This window comes from Emys orbicularis, chromosome 8, assembly GCF_028017835.1.
Source record: "Emys orbicularis isolate rEmyOrb1 chromosome 8, rEmyOrb1.hap1, whole genome shotgun sequence".
NCBI classification, from domain to species: Eukaryota; Metazoa; Chordata; order Testudines; family Emydidae; genus Emys; species Emys orbicularis.
In genome coordinates this window covers 78,139,984-78,155,269 of record NC_088690.1, presented here as the reverse complement: position 1 = coordinate 78,155,269, position 15,286 = coordinate 78,139,984, and the positions used below count along the sequence as shown (strand labels likewise).

At 40.1% G+C, this 15,286-nt stretch overlaps 1 protein-coding gene across 3 annotated transcripts in view; it reads left to right on the top strand.

Annotated features, from left to right (window-relative positions):
- Positions 1–12,020, top strand: part of UBE2D2 (ubiquitin conjugating enzyme E2 D2) — a 53,747-nt gene extending 41,727 nt beyond the window's left edge. For all 3 annotated transcript variants that reach the window (XM_065408813.1, XM_065408811.1, XM_065408812.1), the window contains 2 exons: positions 8,134–8,227; positions 10,378–12,020. In XM_065408813.1, the coding sequence (XP_065264885.1) occupies positions 8,134–8,227; positions 10,378–10,423 (140 nt within the window). In that variant the 3' untranslated portion in view covers positions 10,424–12,020. The remainder of the gene's footprint in view (positions 1–8,133; positions 8,228–10,377) is intronic.
- Positions 12,021–15,286: the final 3,266 nt, after the last annotated feature.

Below are 15,286 nucleotides of genomic sequence, written 5' to 3'. Positions count from 1 at the left end.
ATTACGGGTTTAGAGAGGGTCCCATATGAGGAAAGATTAAAGAGGCTAGGACTCTTCAGTTTGGAAAAGAGAAGACTAAGGGGGGACATGATAGAGGTATATAAAATCATGAGTGATGTTGAGAAAGTGGATAAGAAAAAGTTATTTACTTATTCCCATAATACAAGAACTAGGGGTCACCAAAAGAAATTAATAGGCAGCAGGTTTAAAACAAATAAAAGGAAGTTCTTCTTCACGCAGCGCACAGTCAACTTGTGGAACTCCTTACCTGAGGAGGTTGTGAAGGCTAGGACTATAACAATGTTTAAAAGGGGACTGGATAAATTCATGGTGGCTAAGTCCATAAATGGCTATTAGCCAGGATGGGTAAGAATGGTGTCCCTAGCCTCTGTTCGTCAGAGGATGGAGATGGATGGCAGGAGAGAGATCACTTGATCATTGCCTGTTAGGTTCACTCCCTCTGGGGCACCTGGCATTGGCCACTGTCGGTAGACAGATACTGGGCTAGATGGACCTTTGGTCTGACCCAGTACGGCCTTTCTTATGTTCTTATGTTCTTAAGTGCAGAGTCCTGCATTTAAGATTGAAGAATCCCATGCACTGCTACAGACTAGGGACCGAGTGGCTAGGCAGCAGTTCTGCAGAAAAGGCCCTACGGGTTACAGTGGACGAGAAGCTGGATATGAGTCGACAGTGTGCCCTTGTTGCCAAGAAGGCTAATGGCATTTTGGGCTGTAGGAGCATTGCCAGCAGATCGCGGGATGTGATCATTCCCCTCTATTCGACATTGGTGAGGCCTCATCTAGAGTACTGTGTCCAGTTTTGGGCCCCGCACTACAAGAAGGATGTGGAAAAATTGGAAAGAGTCCAACGGAGGGCAGCAAAAATTATTAGGGGGCTGGAGCACATGACTTATGAGGAGAGGCTGAGGGAATCAGGATTATTTAGTCTGCAAAAGAGAAGAATGAGGGGGGATTTGATAGTGCTTTCAACTACCTGAAAGGGGGTTCCAACGAGGATGGATCTAGACTGTTCTCAGTGGTAGCAGATGACAGAACAAGGAGTAATGGTCTCAAGTTGCAGTTGGGGAGGTTTAGGTTGGATATTAGGAAACACTTTTTCACTAGGAAGATGGTGAAGCACTGGAATGGGTTACCTAGGGAGGTGGTGGAATCTCCTTCCTTAGAGGTTTTTAAGGCCCGGCTTGACAAAGCCCTGGCTGGGATGATTTAGTAGGGGATTGGTCCTGCTTTGAGCAGGGGGTTGGACTAGATCACCTGTATTTTAAAGAATCCTTATTGCGGTTGCAGGAACAAACCATCCCAATGTGTAGAAAGAATAGTAAATATGGCAGGCGACCAGCTTGGCTAAACAGTGAAATCCTTGCTGATCTTAAACGCAAAAAAGAAGCTTACAAGAAGTGGAAGATTGGACAAATGACCAGGGAGGAGTATAAAACTATTGCTCAGGCATGCAGGAATGAAATCAGGAAGGCCAAATCACACTTGGAGTTGCAGCTAGCAAGAGATGTTAAGAGTAACAAGAAAGGTTTCTTCAGGTATGTTAGCAACAAGAAGAAAGTCAAGGAAAGTGTGGGCCCCTTACTGAATGAGGGAGGCAACCTAGTGACTGAGGATGTGGAAAAAGCTAATGTACTCAATGCTTTTTTTGCCTCTGTCTTCACGAACAAGGTCAGCTCCCAGACTGCTGCACTGGGCAGCACAATATGGGGAGACGGTGACCAGCCCTATGTGGAGAAAGAAGTGGTTCGGGACTATTTAGAAAAACTGGACATGCACAAGTCCATGGGGCCGGATGCGCTGCATCCGAGGGTGCTAAAGGAGTTGGCGGATGAGATTGCAGAGCCATTAGCCATTATTTTTGAAAACTCATGGCGATCGGGGGAGGTCCCGGATGACTGGAAAAAGGCTAATGTAGTGCCCATCTTTAAAAAAGGGAAGAAGGAGGATCCGGGGAACTACAGGCCAGTCAGCCTCACCTCAATCCCTGGAAAAATCATGGAACAGGTCCTCAAGGAATCAATTATGAAACACTTAGAGGAGAGGAAAGTGATCAGGAACAGTCAGCATGGATTCACCAAAGGGAAGTCGTGCCTGACTAACCTAATTGCCTTCTATGATGAGATAACTGGCTCTGTGGATGAGGGGAAAGCAGTGGATGTGTTATTCCTTGACTTTAGCAAAGCTTTTGATACAGTCTCCCACAGTATTCTTGCCGCCAAGTTAAAGAAATATGGGCTGGATGAATGGACTGTAAGGTGGATAGAAAGCTGGCTAGATCGTCGGGCTCAACGGGTAGTGATCAATGGCTCCATGTCTAGTTGGCAGCCGGTTTCAAGCGGAGTGCCCCAAGGGTCGGTCCTGGGGCCGGTTTTGTTTAATATCTTTATTAATGATCTGGAGGATGGTGTGGACTGCACTCTCAGCAAGTTTGCCGATGACACTAAACTAGGAGGCATGGTAGATACACTAGAGGGTAGGGATCGGATACAGAGGGACCTAGACAAATTAGAGGATTGGGCCAAAAAAAACCTGATGAGGTTCAACAAGGATAAGTGCAGAGTCCTGCACTTAGGACGGAAGAATCCCATGCACTGCTACAGACTAGGGACCGAATGGCTAGGTAGCAGTTCTGCAGAAAAGGACCTAGGGGTCACAGTGGACGAGAAGCTGGATATGAGTCAACAGTGTGCTCTTGTTGCCAAGAAGGCTAACGGCATTTTGGGCTGTATAAGTAGGGGCATTGCCAGCAGATCGAGGAACGTGATCGTTCCCCTTTATTCGACATTGGTGAGGCCTCATCTGGAATACTGTGTCCAATTTTGGGCCCCACACTACAACAAGGATGTGGAAAAATTGGAAAGAGTCCAGCGGAGGGCAACAAAAATGATTAGGGGTCTGGAGCACATGACTTATGAGGAGAGGCTGAGGGAACTGGGATTGTTTAGTCTCCAGAAGAGAAGAATGAGGGGGGATTTGATAGCAGCCTTCAAGTACCTGAAGGGGGGTTCCAAAGAGGATGGAGCTCGGCTGTTCTCAGTGGTGGCAGATGACAGAACAAGGAGCAATGGTCTCAAGTTGCAGTGGGGGAGGTCCAGGTTGGATATTAGGAAACACTATTTCACTAGGAGGGTGGTGAAGCACTGGAATGCGTTACCTAGGGAGGTGGTGGAGTCTCCTTCCTTGGAGGTTTTTAAGGCCCGGCTTGACAAAGCCCTGGCTGGGATGATTTAGTTGGGAATTGGCCCTGCTTTGAGCAGGGGGTTGGACTAGATGACCTCTTGAGGTCCCTTCCAACCCTGATATTCTATGATTCTATGATTCTACCTCCTGAGTTCCCTTCCAACCCTGATATTCTATGATTCTATGCTCTTTAAAGTAGTCCTAAACAAGTACTGCAGAGTTCATATTTCTATAGTGGATTTCTGTATCAAATTTGCGCCTTCCTGAAAACACAATCTGAGATGTACACAAGATAGAAGGAATTCTCATTATTACTAAAATTGCAGTCAGCCACAATTCTGTGGTTGATGTGCAAGACAGCACTGCGGAGATGATAAATCTGAGAGCGGGATTCTATTTCAACAGTAAAGTAAACTCTGAAATTGTAAATACAATGACTAAGTACATAGGGAAGCATATCTCTTAAGGTTCTCTAACTTCTAACCATTACACTTTAGAGGGAGAAGGGTCTTTCACCTCTTTACGCTGTTGTCATGAAAGTTAAGACTAAAGTCCAGGTGAACTAGAATGCCTGGCAATGCAAGAGGATCTTGAAATTGGTATCCCACCATATTTCAACACTGCCTAACATTCTGGGGGAAGGGGGTACATTAACACCTGGTCATAAACTAAACTGGACAGATCAGGCTGTAAAGGTGAGGAGTAGTACTATATTTAAAGACTCCATAAAATCTAGTGAGAGAAATTCTGAATGAAAAGACCAGATGACTTTTATAGATAGAAATTCAAAGCTGTCAGAATACAAATTTACTTAAGGTTACACTGCTGGCCTTCTAATCAGAAAAAAGTGAATGCACAATACTGAGATTAAATAGGCAACAATCTAAAATGGTAGTAATGGAGGACTTCACCTACTTGCATATAAGCTGGTCAAATGGGACATGGTATAGAGAAGCAATGTTGTGACACCTTAAATGATTTTTTTTAGACCAGCTAATTCCAGAGTATGAGGAGAAGCTGCTCCTTAGTCCAAAGTAATACACAAGAATTGGTTCAGGAAGTAACTATAGTTGAGCACTAGGTAATAATGACTGCAGCATAATTAAGTTCCTCTTTAGCGAAGAAGATTACAGAAACTAGCATGATAAAGTTTAGAAGGGGGAGCGAGGGGGATTAAAAAAGTTAAATTACCTCCAAACAAAAAGTAGGGGAAACCCTCATCCTTGAAACTGATATGGTTCATTTAAGAAATCTCCGTGTCATAAAAGATGCATACACTTAACAAAAAGAAGGAACAGAAGTGGAAAGCCACATAGTAAACAAATATGAATAAATAACTATGTTCAAGAGGTTACTTGCCAAGCCTAGTGAAGACAAGAACACTTAACTTCAGTAGGCAAAACACGTAGGAAGGAAATTAAGAAAGCTAAAATGGACTATGAAGAGCAAATAGCTAAATGTAAAAAATCCTAACAAGAATGTACTATAGGCAGGAAGTTTACAAGAGAACTAGGAGGTAGCCTGGATCACCAGAGATTAAACTTAACAATTGAACGATAAGGATATGGTAGAGAAGCCAAATGACTTGTTTGCATCAGCCTTCACTACCAAGTAGGGTTGCCAGTTTTGGCTGGATGTATTCCTGGACGTTTCATCACATGTCATAATCTTTCATTTCTGGAAACTCCAGGACAATCCTGGAGGGTTGGCAACCATACCACCGTGGTTTTGGGGATATCTGCTCATCTCAGGTATTGAGGTGTTGTCAAGGACTGAAGTGCCTGCACCAACTTGATTAAAGTAAAGCACAAGTCACCAAGACTGGTTTGTCTATATCCAAGAGTTCTGAAAGCACTTAAGAATGGCAGTGGCTGAGTTGCTAGCAAACCAGATGTCCGCCTTAAAACAGCTACTCTGCTGAAGGATTGGAGCGTGGCAGATGTGTAGGTTTGCCTTTTCTTTAAAAGGCCTACAGGCTATATTGGGATTAAGACCAACGAAAAGTTAACAAGGGTGTCCTAAGGTTCTATACAAAGACAAATGTCTGTAGTAATGAGTGATCTACAAAATCAAGACAAAGAATGAGGGAGAAAAACTTGCAAATATCTTTGTCAAAGACCTAACCAACTGATGTGAACAGACTGCATAATGGCAGATGAAAGTCTTAACAAATGCACAGTGGTGCAACATGGAAAAACTGTTCATGAACCTTGCTGGGTTCTAAATTGTCTAACAACTTGGGTATTTAGGGGGAAATCTGAACATCATTGTGGACAGCTCAAATCAAACCTCTGCTGTTGTGCGGATTAAAAGATAATGTTAAAATCCTTAAGGGAAAGGGATGGACAAAACTGAAAATAAAGCTACTATATAAATCCAATAAGATGACCTCACCTGGAATACTATGTTCTATTCAGGTCACTCTTTAAAATAAAAAAAAGGGGGGTGGGGGCGGCTGGGGAAGTGGAATATGTTGAGACAGTGAGTGACTACAGCCAAGTAGAAACTTCACGTGAAGAGATTGAAAAGACAAACTACTTCAGAAAGGAGGTGAATAAAGGGCTTGATATTCAAAACAATGGCATAGAGAAGATGGAACTGGCACTGCTTTTCACCATCTTATAATAGCAGAATAAGGGAACATTGAATGAAATTGAAAAATTGATAAAAGGAAATTCTCTTTCACATAATGCACATTTAGCCTATGGAACTACAAGGTATTGAGGCCAAAGAGTTTTTAGCGGATTTCTGAAAGGACTGGATGTTTTATGCATAACATCCAAATCTTACAATAATAGGGATGTTAGTTTATCCTTTCCAAAAAAACCTATGTCATGTCAAACTAACCTCTGACAAGTATTCGTCTGCTTGTGTAGGAAGTATTTTTCCTATTCCATAACTACCTGCTACAGGATTTCTTGTACCTTCCTCCAAACATCTGGTACTGACTGGGCTGTCAGAATATTGGACCATTGGGACTTCTAGTTTGAAACAGTGTGACCATTCCTGAACTTTTAAAGTTCTCTAAAATTGTGTGTACAGATACTGATGAGGGTGCAGAAATTCTGTTAACGCAGAATACTGTTTTGTCATACTTTTTCTCACTGACAACTATTTTAAGGATTTTGTTTCCTGAACATAGTCTGTCCAATGAAAATTCAACTAATTCATTGGAATATCACAGGTGGTATAACCCAGAAATGGCTGAAGAGTGACCTTTAGTAGACTGGTAACATAGTGTTGGAGGAAAAGAGGCACTAATCTAACCGAGAACAAGAAATAGGTTGACCTTTTCAGAGACCTTACATCTGCAGGAATTTATCCAATACAGAACCTGAATTGTACACCACCAATATTTTTTGTTCTTTCCTAAAATAGTTCTAGAAACCTGGAACTATAGTTTGACACTAATATACCCCACTAGTAAAGAGTCTACCATAATGCAGTGAAAACTACATTAACTCAAGCATCTGTGATCACCTCTTGTTCTCTCATCCCCACCCAATACAACTTAGCTAGTGAAAGCACCTGGCCCAAATACCTGGGATCATTTCTTTTTTCACTCTAGCTCTGAAGTTCTTCTTAGCATGACAAATTAAAGATGAATGTGAGAAATCCATCCTACTCTTGCACTCAGCATATGGGACAACAGTACGTCCTGTCTTGTAGAAGACCCTTTTGTACAAGGAGTTTCTAAAACCATCATGGAGCAAACATCAAATAGTATGATTAGACAAATATTTAATTTAATTTGGACTCTGAGCTGCTAGTGTAGATACAACATTTAAGATTTCCCAGGACTGCTAATGTCATGTATCTAAACTTGCCCAGAGCAGGCCTTGTGTGTGCTAAGACTCCTTCTGTTGCTACCATGAATGGAGCTGAGCTGGTGGTAGGAATTATGGGACATCTGGGAGGCAGGGAGAGCCCTTGTCTATACTACCGTGGCAGCATCAACTGATAAGATGGACAAGGTCATAGCAAGATGTAAAGATGTGTATTTTTAAAGACATGCTTAGTATTGCTTCTCTGTATTAATAAAATCAAGATATTTTTTCCCCCCTTATTTTTAAACCTCAGAAATATCAGAATGTCAACTCTGTTCTTTTCTGGCTTTGCTGGAGGGCCTATTGGATGTCTCAGGCTATGTCTAGTCTTGGAAGACTGGTCATATTTAAAAATACTTAGCGAAAGTTTTAACAAATGGCTTTAAGTACGGCTTTACACTTAGTTCAAACAGGGAAGGTCGTGTTATCTTCTAAATATGACTTTCCCTGTTTACACTAGATGCAGAGCAGTGTTTTAAAACTGTTTAAAACATGTTGGCAAATGTGATCTCTCTTCCTATTCTAGACATGGCCTCAGTTGTCTAATCTTAACTTTAAATGAGTAGTAATATGGACAAAGAATATTGTGAACAGTTGGTCTTAAAATCTCTTCCCCTTCTCAGTTGCTCTTTCACTTTTTGACTATGTCATAACATTAGTTCTCCAGTTATCTTCCAGGCAAGTCAGGACCTAAATTTCTATTAAAAAAAAATTATTTTTTAAAATCTTGTCTTAAAACCCTTTAGGCAATTGTATACATGATATTTTTGTAATTGCATGACACCTTTTTAAAGGTGATTCCAACTTGTAATTGAACAGTTCTGTCCAGCTGTCTCCATACTGGCATGGTGTACTCAAAATAACAATGTTATGGTCCTGCAAAGCCTTAGTTCAGCTGTGAAATGGTAATTACTTTAGGATATGAAGTCATTTGGCTAAATTTTCTGGAATTTACTATTCATTAGTGTTAATGTCTGTTTTGTTTTGGTCACCACATCTTGACTCCAGACATCAAGGATTAAAATAGCAACCAAGTAGGTTTATTTCCTGCAGGTGTTTTCAGCAGCACTTAAATTCTAATGCAATGTTTTTTCTCTCTCTAGTACTTTTGTCCATCTGTTCTCTGTTGTGTGATCCCAATCCAGATGATCCCTTAGTGCCTGAGATTGCACGGATCTACAAAACAGATAGAGAAAAGTGAGTATGGAAGCTAAAAATCTGTTAAACGCTTCAGTTAATGTGAAAACAGGAGAATCTGTACTCAGAGTCAGAGGTAAAAAGAAAATGGGATTACTTTATAAAAAAACTAATCTCTGAATTTGTTAAATTTGTCTTGATCAGTTGGGAACCTTGGTCTTCTAAAGACATTACTTAGAAGAGGCACTGTAATGGCATTGCTATAGGGAAGTCTCTATTTCTAGTTCAAGTCTGTATTGAGGGACTTTTAAGTAAGCCATAACTCCTCCCTCCTCCCCCAAATCCATGAACTAAATTCTCAGCCTATAAGCAAATCTATATCTGTTTAGTTGCTTTAACTACAGGTTTGCCTTTATGATCGATACCCTGATAAACCTGTGAAAATCTCACAAATGTAATCTGTACTAAGAACCATATTTTATACGGATTTTGCAGCATCAGTTTGAGTTACACATTTTAAAAACCCTTCACTGTCTGTGCTTCAATTCTATATAGTCGGCAGAAGGAGAACAAGTTAAACTCTATTACAGGGAGTGCTAATGTTCTAGATGGTGGGGCATGAACACGGAGGTAACCAATACCTCTGATTCAGCTTCATTGACAGCATACTTAGGGTGCAAGGGAAGGATAAGAGTGGTAAAGAGATGTGGGGAAGACTTACAAGCTTTTAAGGAGCAAATTGCAAAAATCAGAAAAACTTTCGCATTAATGTAACTCAAATTGCTTCAGTTTAAAAGGGAACTTCTTGTCTGAGCAATTGCTTGATGATGATGATTGTAAACTAATTCCCCACCTTGAGCTGTTCCCACTCCAGAACTGATCAGCAGTTCCCTTACACGACCATCTAATGAAGTCAAGACAGCACTTCAGCAACCTGTGAGTAGGGAGGGAGGTGAAATTAAGCAAGTTTCTGGATAATATGTTTGGTAATTCAGAAGCAGATACTGGGGAAAGTCCATGCATCTTGTCTGCCATCAAAGCTGCATGATTAGTATTCAGCAGTTCGGCAAGAGGTACAACTGTAAAAGTGTCAAATCCACAGAGCTTATATATTCAGTTCTGCTCATATATTCTCGAAAGGAATATGAAAATATATTAGTCTTGTGCTATCAACACATTTGAACTTGGCTTTTGAAGAGTTTAAACAATGTTGAAGTTAATATAATGGGTTGTCTAAGTAAACCCTGTTATGTTGCAAAGAAACATTTCTTAGGTTAAGTTGACTAATAGCTTTATTGGAACAAAGATCCAGGTGGAATTCTGTATAATAAGGTGGCCAAGTATCCTCTAGCTAATAGAGTGTACTCTCCAGAGTGAAGTGTTTGCAAAATAAATGTATCTCACTTTTTTGTGACAGGTGGAATGGAGATGTCCCAAATATCAGTAGTGCATCAAACATTATGATGGTATTGCAGTGTTTACTTGAGACTCTAGCTAAAATGTCCTGTGTGCACAATTCCTGACCCCAATGGGTGCACTGGGTGCAAAAAGACGGTAGGATTGGGTCTGTAAGGAGCAGGTTGCTCCTTAGAAGTTGAAAGTTGTCATGGCCCAGATTTCGTCCCTCTTTTTGCTCTGTCAAAATAGTCAACCATAATAGCTGGAGCCAAAATAAACAAATGCTGTAACACTATTCTGAATCTGGCAATATCTTGCAGCTCAGCATCTATGGGAAACTGTTATTACTTTTTCCTTACAACTGACAATGACTGAAGAGAAAGCAGAAGCAAAACATTGCCAAATAGTTATTGCATCATACTGAGCTTTCAGACTATTATGAAGATAAAATTTACAACAGTAACACACTGTTGTCCAAAGATAGTGGTTAGAAAACATGTAAATTTAAGTCTTCCTGTCAAAACACTGGTTTTTATGTAATTCTGCCCCAAAGACTTGGTTTTGCTGCTGCTTGCTGAAATAATTATGAACACAGCAAAGATTACTCTCTCTGCCCTGATAAAGGGTTAAGTTGTCACTTATTTGCATGAAACTTTATTTTGCTCTTCAAATTACCTGACTGAAAGTTCTGATGTTGCTGAAGAGAACTTAGCTTAAAGGCATGTGTAGAAAGAACATTCCACTGGAGTTAAAAATCTCTTGCATTTGAGTGGACGATATATGTTAAACAAATCCTCTTTTTATACATACAGGTACAACAGAATAGCTCGGGAATGGACTCAGAAGTATGCGATGTAATTAAAGAAATTATTGGATAACCTCTACAAATAAAGATAGGGGAACTCTGAAAGAGAAAGTCCTTTTGATTTCCATTTGACTGCTTTCTATGAGCCCACGCCTCATCTTCCCCTGTGCACATGTTTACCTGATACAGCAGTGCTGCGTGTTGTACATACTTGGAACAACAAAATAGAAATACTGTATTCCCCGTACCAACATTGACTCCTAGCAAAGAAGTGTGTGTGTGTGAAAAGCCAGTTCTTCAGTCATAACTTCGTTGTGAGCCTAAAAGCATTCCTTATTGATTTAAATTGGGTAATAAAATGAGGGGGGAGGAGTGGTGGGTTTCATCGTTTTCTGGAGACAGTTCACTGACTTGTGGGAGGATTTTTTTTAAATGGAATCCTTTTAAACTCATAACAGTTATGGAAAGCCAAGGTGAAGAACTCAAAGCTGTTTCTGTATTCATTTTATTCTGAAGGATCTACATCTTAGGTAAAAGTTACAACCAACAAGATTAACCCGTACCCACATCCTGTGTTTAAGGTCTAAGTTTAAATGGTCAACATTTAAATGGATTGGAGCTATTAGTGCATCAAGTGATGTTGATTTATTTCAACTCTTCTCTCCCCTCCCTCATATTTTTTTGGTTTGTATGTGGTTTCTCAGTTAATACATAGCTAATAGCTCTTATTTTTCTTAAGTTTTTTAACTGCTTAGGTCTTTCTGGATGTAAGGGTAAAAATTCATTTGACAGAAAACTCGTGTATATTTAAAGACCCAACTGCTCCCCTGGGGCTTGTACGTTCAAGAATGATTAATCTGTGTAATAAACTGATTACTACAGTCATTACATATAACTTTGTGTGAATAGGCTTTTAATTTTAAAACCAGTTTGTTACAGGCTATAATTAATGGTGGCTTGTCCTTAAATGTCTGCATTCACAAACAGTTGCATTTCAGAATCATGAAGCAATTCAGTTTGCATCAGAAAAGGCTATGCGCCTGAACAAGACAAACTTAAGGTTAAAGCACTTACGTGAACTCAAGATATGTAGTGTGCCAGCAACTTGACTGTTAAACCAAAAAAGCAATTTACTTAATGAGGATCTGAGCAACATTTTACAAAGCCTAATGGTATTATTCCCACTTCCATGGGACTTAACACAATGCATATGTAGGTAAGTGAAACCTTATGTAACTAAAAGTAATGGATGTAAAAGGGTAAAAAATATCAAATACACATCAGCACGAACGTTCATAAAATGTAGCTTTTACATGCTTACTTTTGCACTAAACATTTGCAAATGTTCATATGGTTTTAAATTGTACTTGTATGTGTCTTTTATTTGAACAAAGTCTTCACTTGAATTCAATGAAAATGTAGTTTGAAATTTTACTTTGTAAACAAGTGTATTTGCCAGCAACATTCATGTGAAGTAGGTGAGTCTGCAATTTTATCTCCTTTAGTATAATTGTAAACCAAGCCATCAAACTGAAGGAGAGGCTATAGCCTCCAGCTCTCCAGCCACAGGGGTCTGTCCCATCCATTTTCAAATGCATCTTTACGCTCTTGCACAAATGAGGAATAAATGTCCACTGCTTTTGGTCTAAATTTGTTCCAGTTGTCTCATCTCTCAATGTCCTTGGTTATGCATCTCTGCATGTAAAGGTTAGCAGCCTCTGGAGTTTTCTGTGCAGCGGGCTACAGGAAAAACTTGCATATTCAAATGAGTCTTGATAGCAGACACATGGTAACTGCTACGGTTTACACTTGGAGGTTTTTATACTTATTGCATGGGGGGAAAGCAAAGTTTTCTGATTAAAATGGCTCTGAAACAGCAGAGCTTCACTTGCAAAGAACTACAGAATGTATGGCCATATATTGAACAGGTGATGTGCTAAGAATATAGAACGCTTCTTGGAAAAAGTACAATTATGTGAAGTAACTTGTACTGAAAGGACAAAAGAACTTGGGAAAGGCTTGCATTATTGAAGCATTATCTAAGAGCATAATTGTATTTGCCTATGTTCATATGATATTATGGCCATAGAAAAATGAGCCGTAATGGGAGCCTACAGACTGGTTTGATTCACCCACCATGCATGCTGTTACCAGTAATAAGATACAGCCACATAGAACAGGAATTTAATAACTTGTACCTAAATTTGCAGCTGTAGTTTAGTATGAACTTCTGTGCAGTCCTCTTGTCTATTGGAACTTTTAACAGTTATGATCAGGCCTTATATTTAATAGTAATTTTAAAAAAAGCTCCAGTGTTAAATGCGCTGGTACCCTACTGTGGCACTTGGGGAAAGTACAGGGTACTGTGAAGTCACCAGCACAATTTCCTATGCCATGTTTGATCTTCCTTGCCACCTTCAATGATAAGCATAACTAAACAATTACTTGCCTTTAACCGCACATCTGTTTTGAGTATCGTGTATAAAGTCTCCATAGTCTGCTGTAAGTGCCAGAGTGGAATATATAATCTAAATTAATCCTTTTTATGTGGTCATGAAGTAAATTACCATACTCATAAGGCCCGAAGTGTGTGTGGTGGGGGAGAGATTGAGAGGCAAGGGTAGAGGAGTGTTATAAGAAGAGATGGAGAAACAAAAGGAGCCTGTTTCAAAGCTGTGGATGAGGCTCTTGCTTGGTCAGTTGTAATAGAAAGGGTGGCAGAAGTCTGTTCTAGGTAAGAGTAGATAAGATCTAAGCTAAACGCTAATGCAAAATGACGGGAGTGTTCCATCTTCCGCATAATTCCAGCTTACACATGGCTATCATCACTTGTAGTAAAGTGACTTCTACCCTCTGTAGGTGAAGTGAAGGCTTTAAATTTATTGGGACCTGAGTTCATGCAACCGCAGGTGTGAATAGCACCTTGTGTAGATGTGTGCATGCTAGTTGTATTCTAGCTAGCTCATTAAAAATAGCAGTGAGGATGCCACGGCACAGGGCTTAGCAGTTACGTATGTACTTGTGGAGGCAGGCAGGCTTGTGCAGCCTGTGCTAAAGCCCATTCCATGATGTATACTTAAATTAGCTTGCTGCAAATTGGAGTACAGATAACCAAGAATGTCTGTCTACGTGGCCTTGCATTCACATCCCTGACTACAGTGTAGACATATCCTGAAGCATTAAATGTTGCAAGAAGCTTTAGTTTCTGGGTTCTTTGCACAGGTGTTAATGTTGCCCAACCAAGCAGCTAACAGAGAGGTTGTCTTGACTTTACAGTTTGTTTCAGTTAACTAGTTCACTTTAACTGTTACTACTGTGACTTATAGGGTTGTACCTTCAGAAGCACTCTTGCATTTAACAGTTCCCATTTTCCTGGGTGCTAATTATGTCTACTTATTTAAAAAAAAAAAAAAAAAAAAATGGCCGCATTGTGGGTGTCTGAGCCTTCTTGAAAACTCTGGCTGTAAAGATATCTGATGATAGAGCTAATCGCTTAAATGTTTTTATGAAGACTGGGATATACTGCAGTAAGGCAGATGGAAGGATAAATGGTTTCAGATTGTGAACTGTCACTAAAATGTCATCCAGCTATCTTAATTCCAGCAGCCTCATGAAATTATCTGCCAATGCTCTACCTGTAGTTTTAACAATGTGTTATATTCTATAATTGTAGCTCCTGAGAATTCAGTCAAATTGGTGTTTTATTCTGTCACTTCTGTATAAGCCTAAATCATACACTCCTGGATGTTGGACTGTGAAAACTCGCTTTACAGAAGAACTCCACTCACTTGGTCTGTTTTATTAAATGGCTATAATGATTCAGTCTGAATTTCAATTTGGAATACTTGTCTTGAAATGAATCTTGATGTTTTTTCATTTGGGTTTTTGGGGGATGGGATAGCTTAAAGCAATCCTGATTCTTAAACCTCTTCACACTGGGATTTGCTTTTAAAGGATTATATTTAATAACCAAAGCCCAGATTTTTAAAGGTATCTAGGCACTGCTAAATTTAGCATTGCAACACTTAACTGATTTAGGAGCCTACAATCATTTAAAAAGGGGGTCTTGGGCACTTCAGTGGGATATAGTCCTAAATTCTTTTGAAAATGAGATGTAGGCGTCTAAAGCAGGTATAGCTGTGCTCTGTGTTGCAATGCCTAAATAACTTACAAATTTTAGCCTAAATCTCTTCAAATCTTCCTTGTTACTTTCAGATCCTATCCTCTCAAGTTAAGTAACAGGATGAAATTGTCTCTAGATAGTTATTATAGGGTAGGTTCTAAACTTTACAGGTAATGTATCCGGTATATCCTCCAACTTGTTCCTGAATTGGGGGACACTGCTGCACTTCTTACCAAGCAGTAACTAAAGGATAATCTGCTCTAGCACTTACAACTGAGACTCTTCAGTAACTGGGCTGATACTCTAAAAGGAGCTGCATGCTTGAGTGTGTGTTTAGAGACTTTCTGTTAAAGTATTGTCTGCGCTAGTCAAGCAATGTACCATAAAATGTCTTTGTCAGTGTCCATCTAGGTTCTTTCCTCATATCCACCACTGTTTAGCATAGATGTTAAGCAAGTGGTGGTCTCTTCCTTGCTACTGCAGCAGCCAATCACAGACATGTGTCCTGCCCTGCTTGCCTTCTCTTGATGATCCCAATCATCTTCCTGCTGTTTAGAGAAGTTAAGCAGCTCCAGTGATGCCCTGCTGACCTGGTGTTTTGATGACTTGGAGAACAGATCATAGGTCTCTTTGTCCAATTACAATTCCCCGACACGCACTTGTGGGAGCAGCACTAGCTGCCTGCTCTGGCACCTGGGTACGTGGGAGGTGCAGTGGAAAAGTCTGCATCTTTGCTCAGAGCAGTTAGCAATCTGTCAAAATGTCACTTTGCTGTAGAGAGTTTGAAGGACAT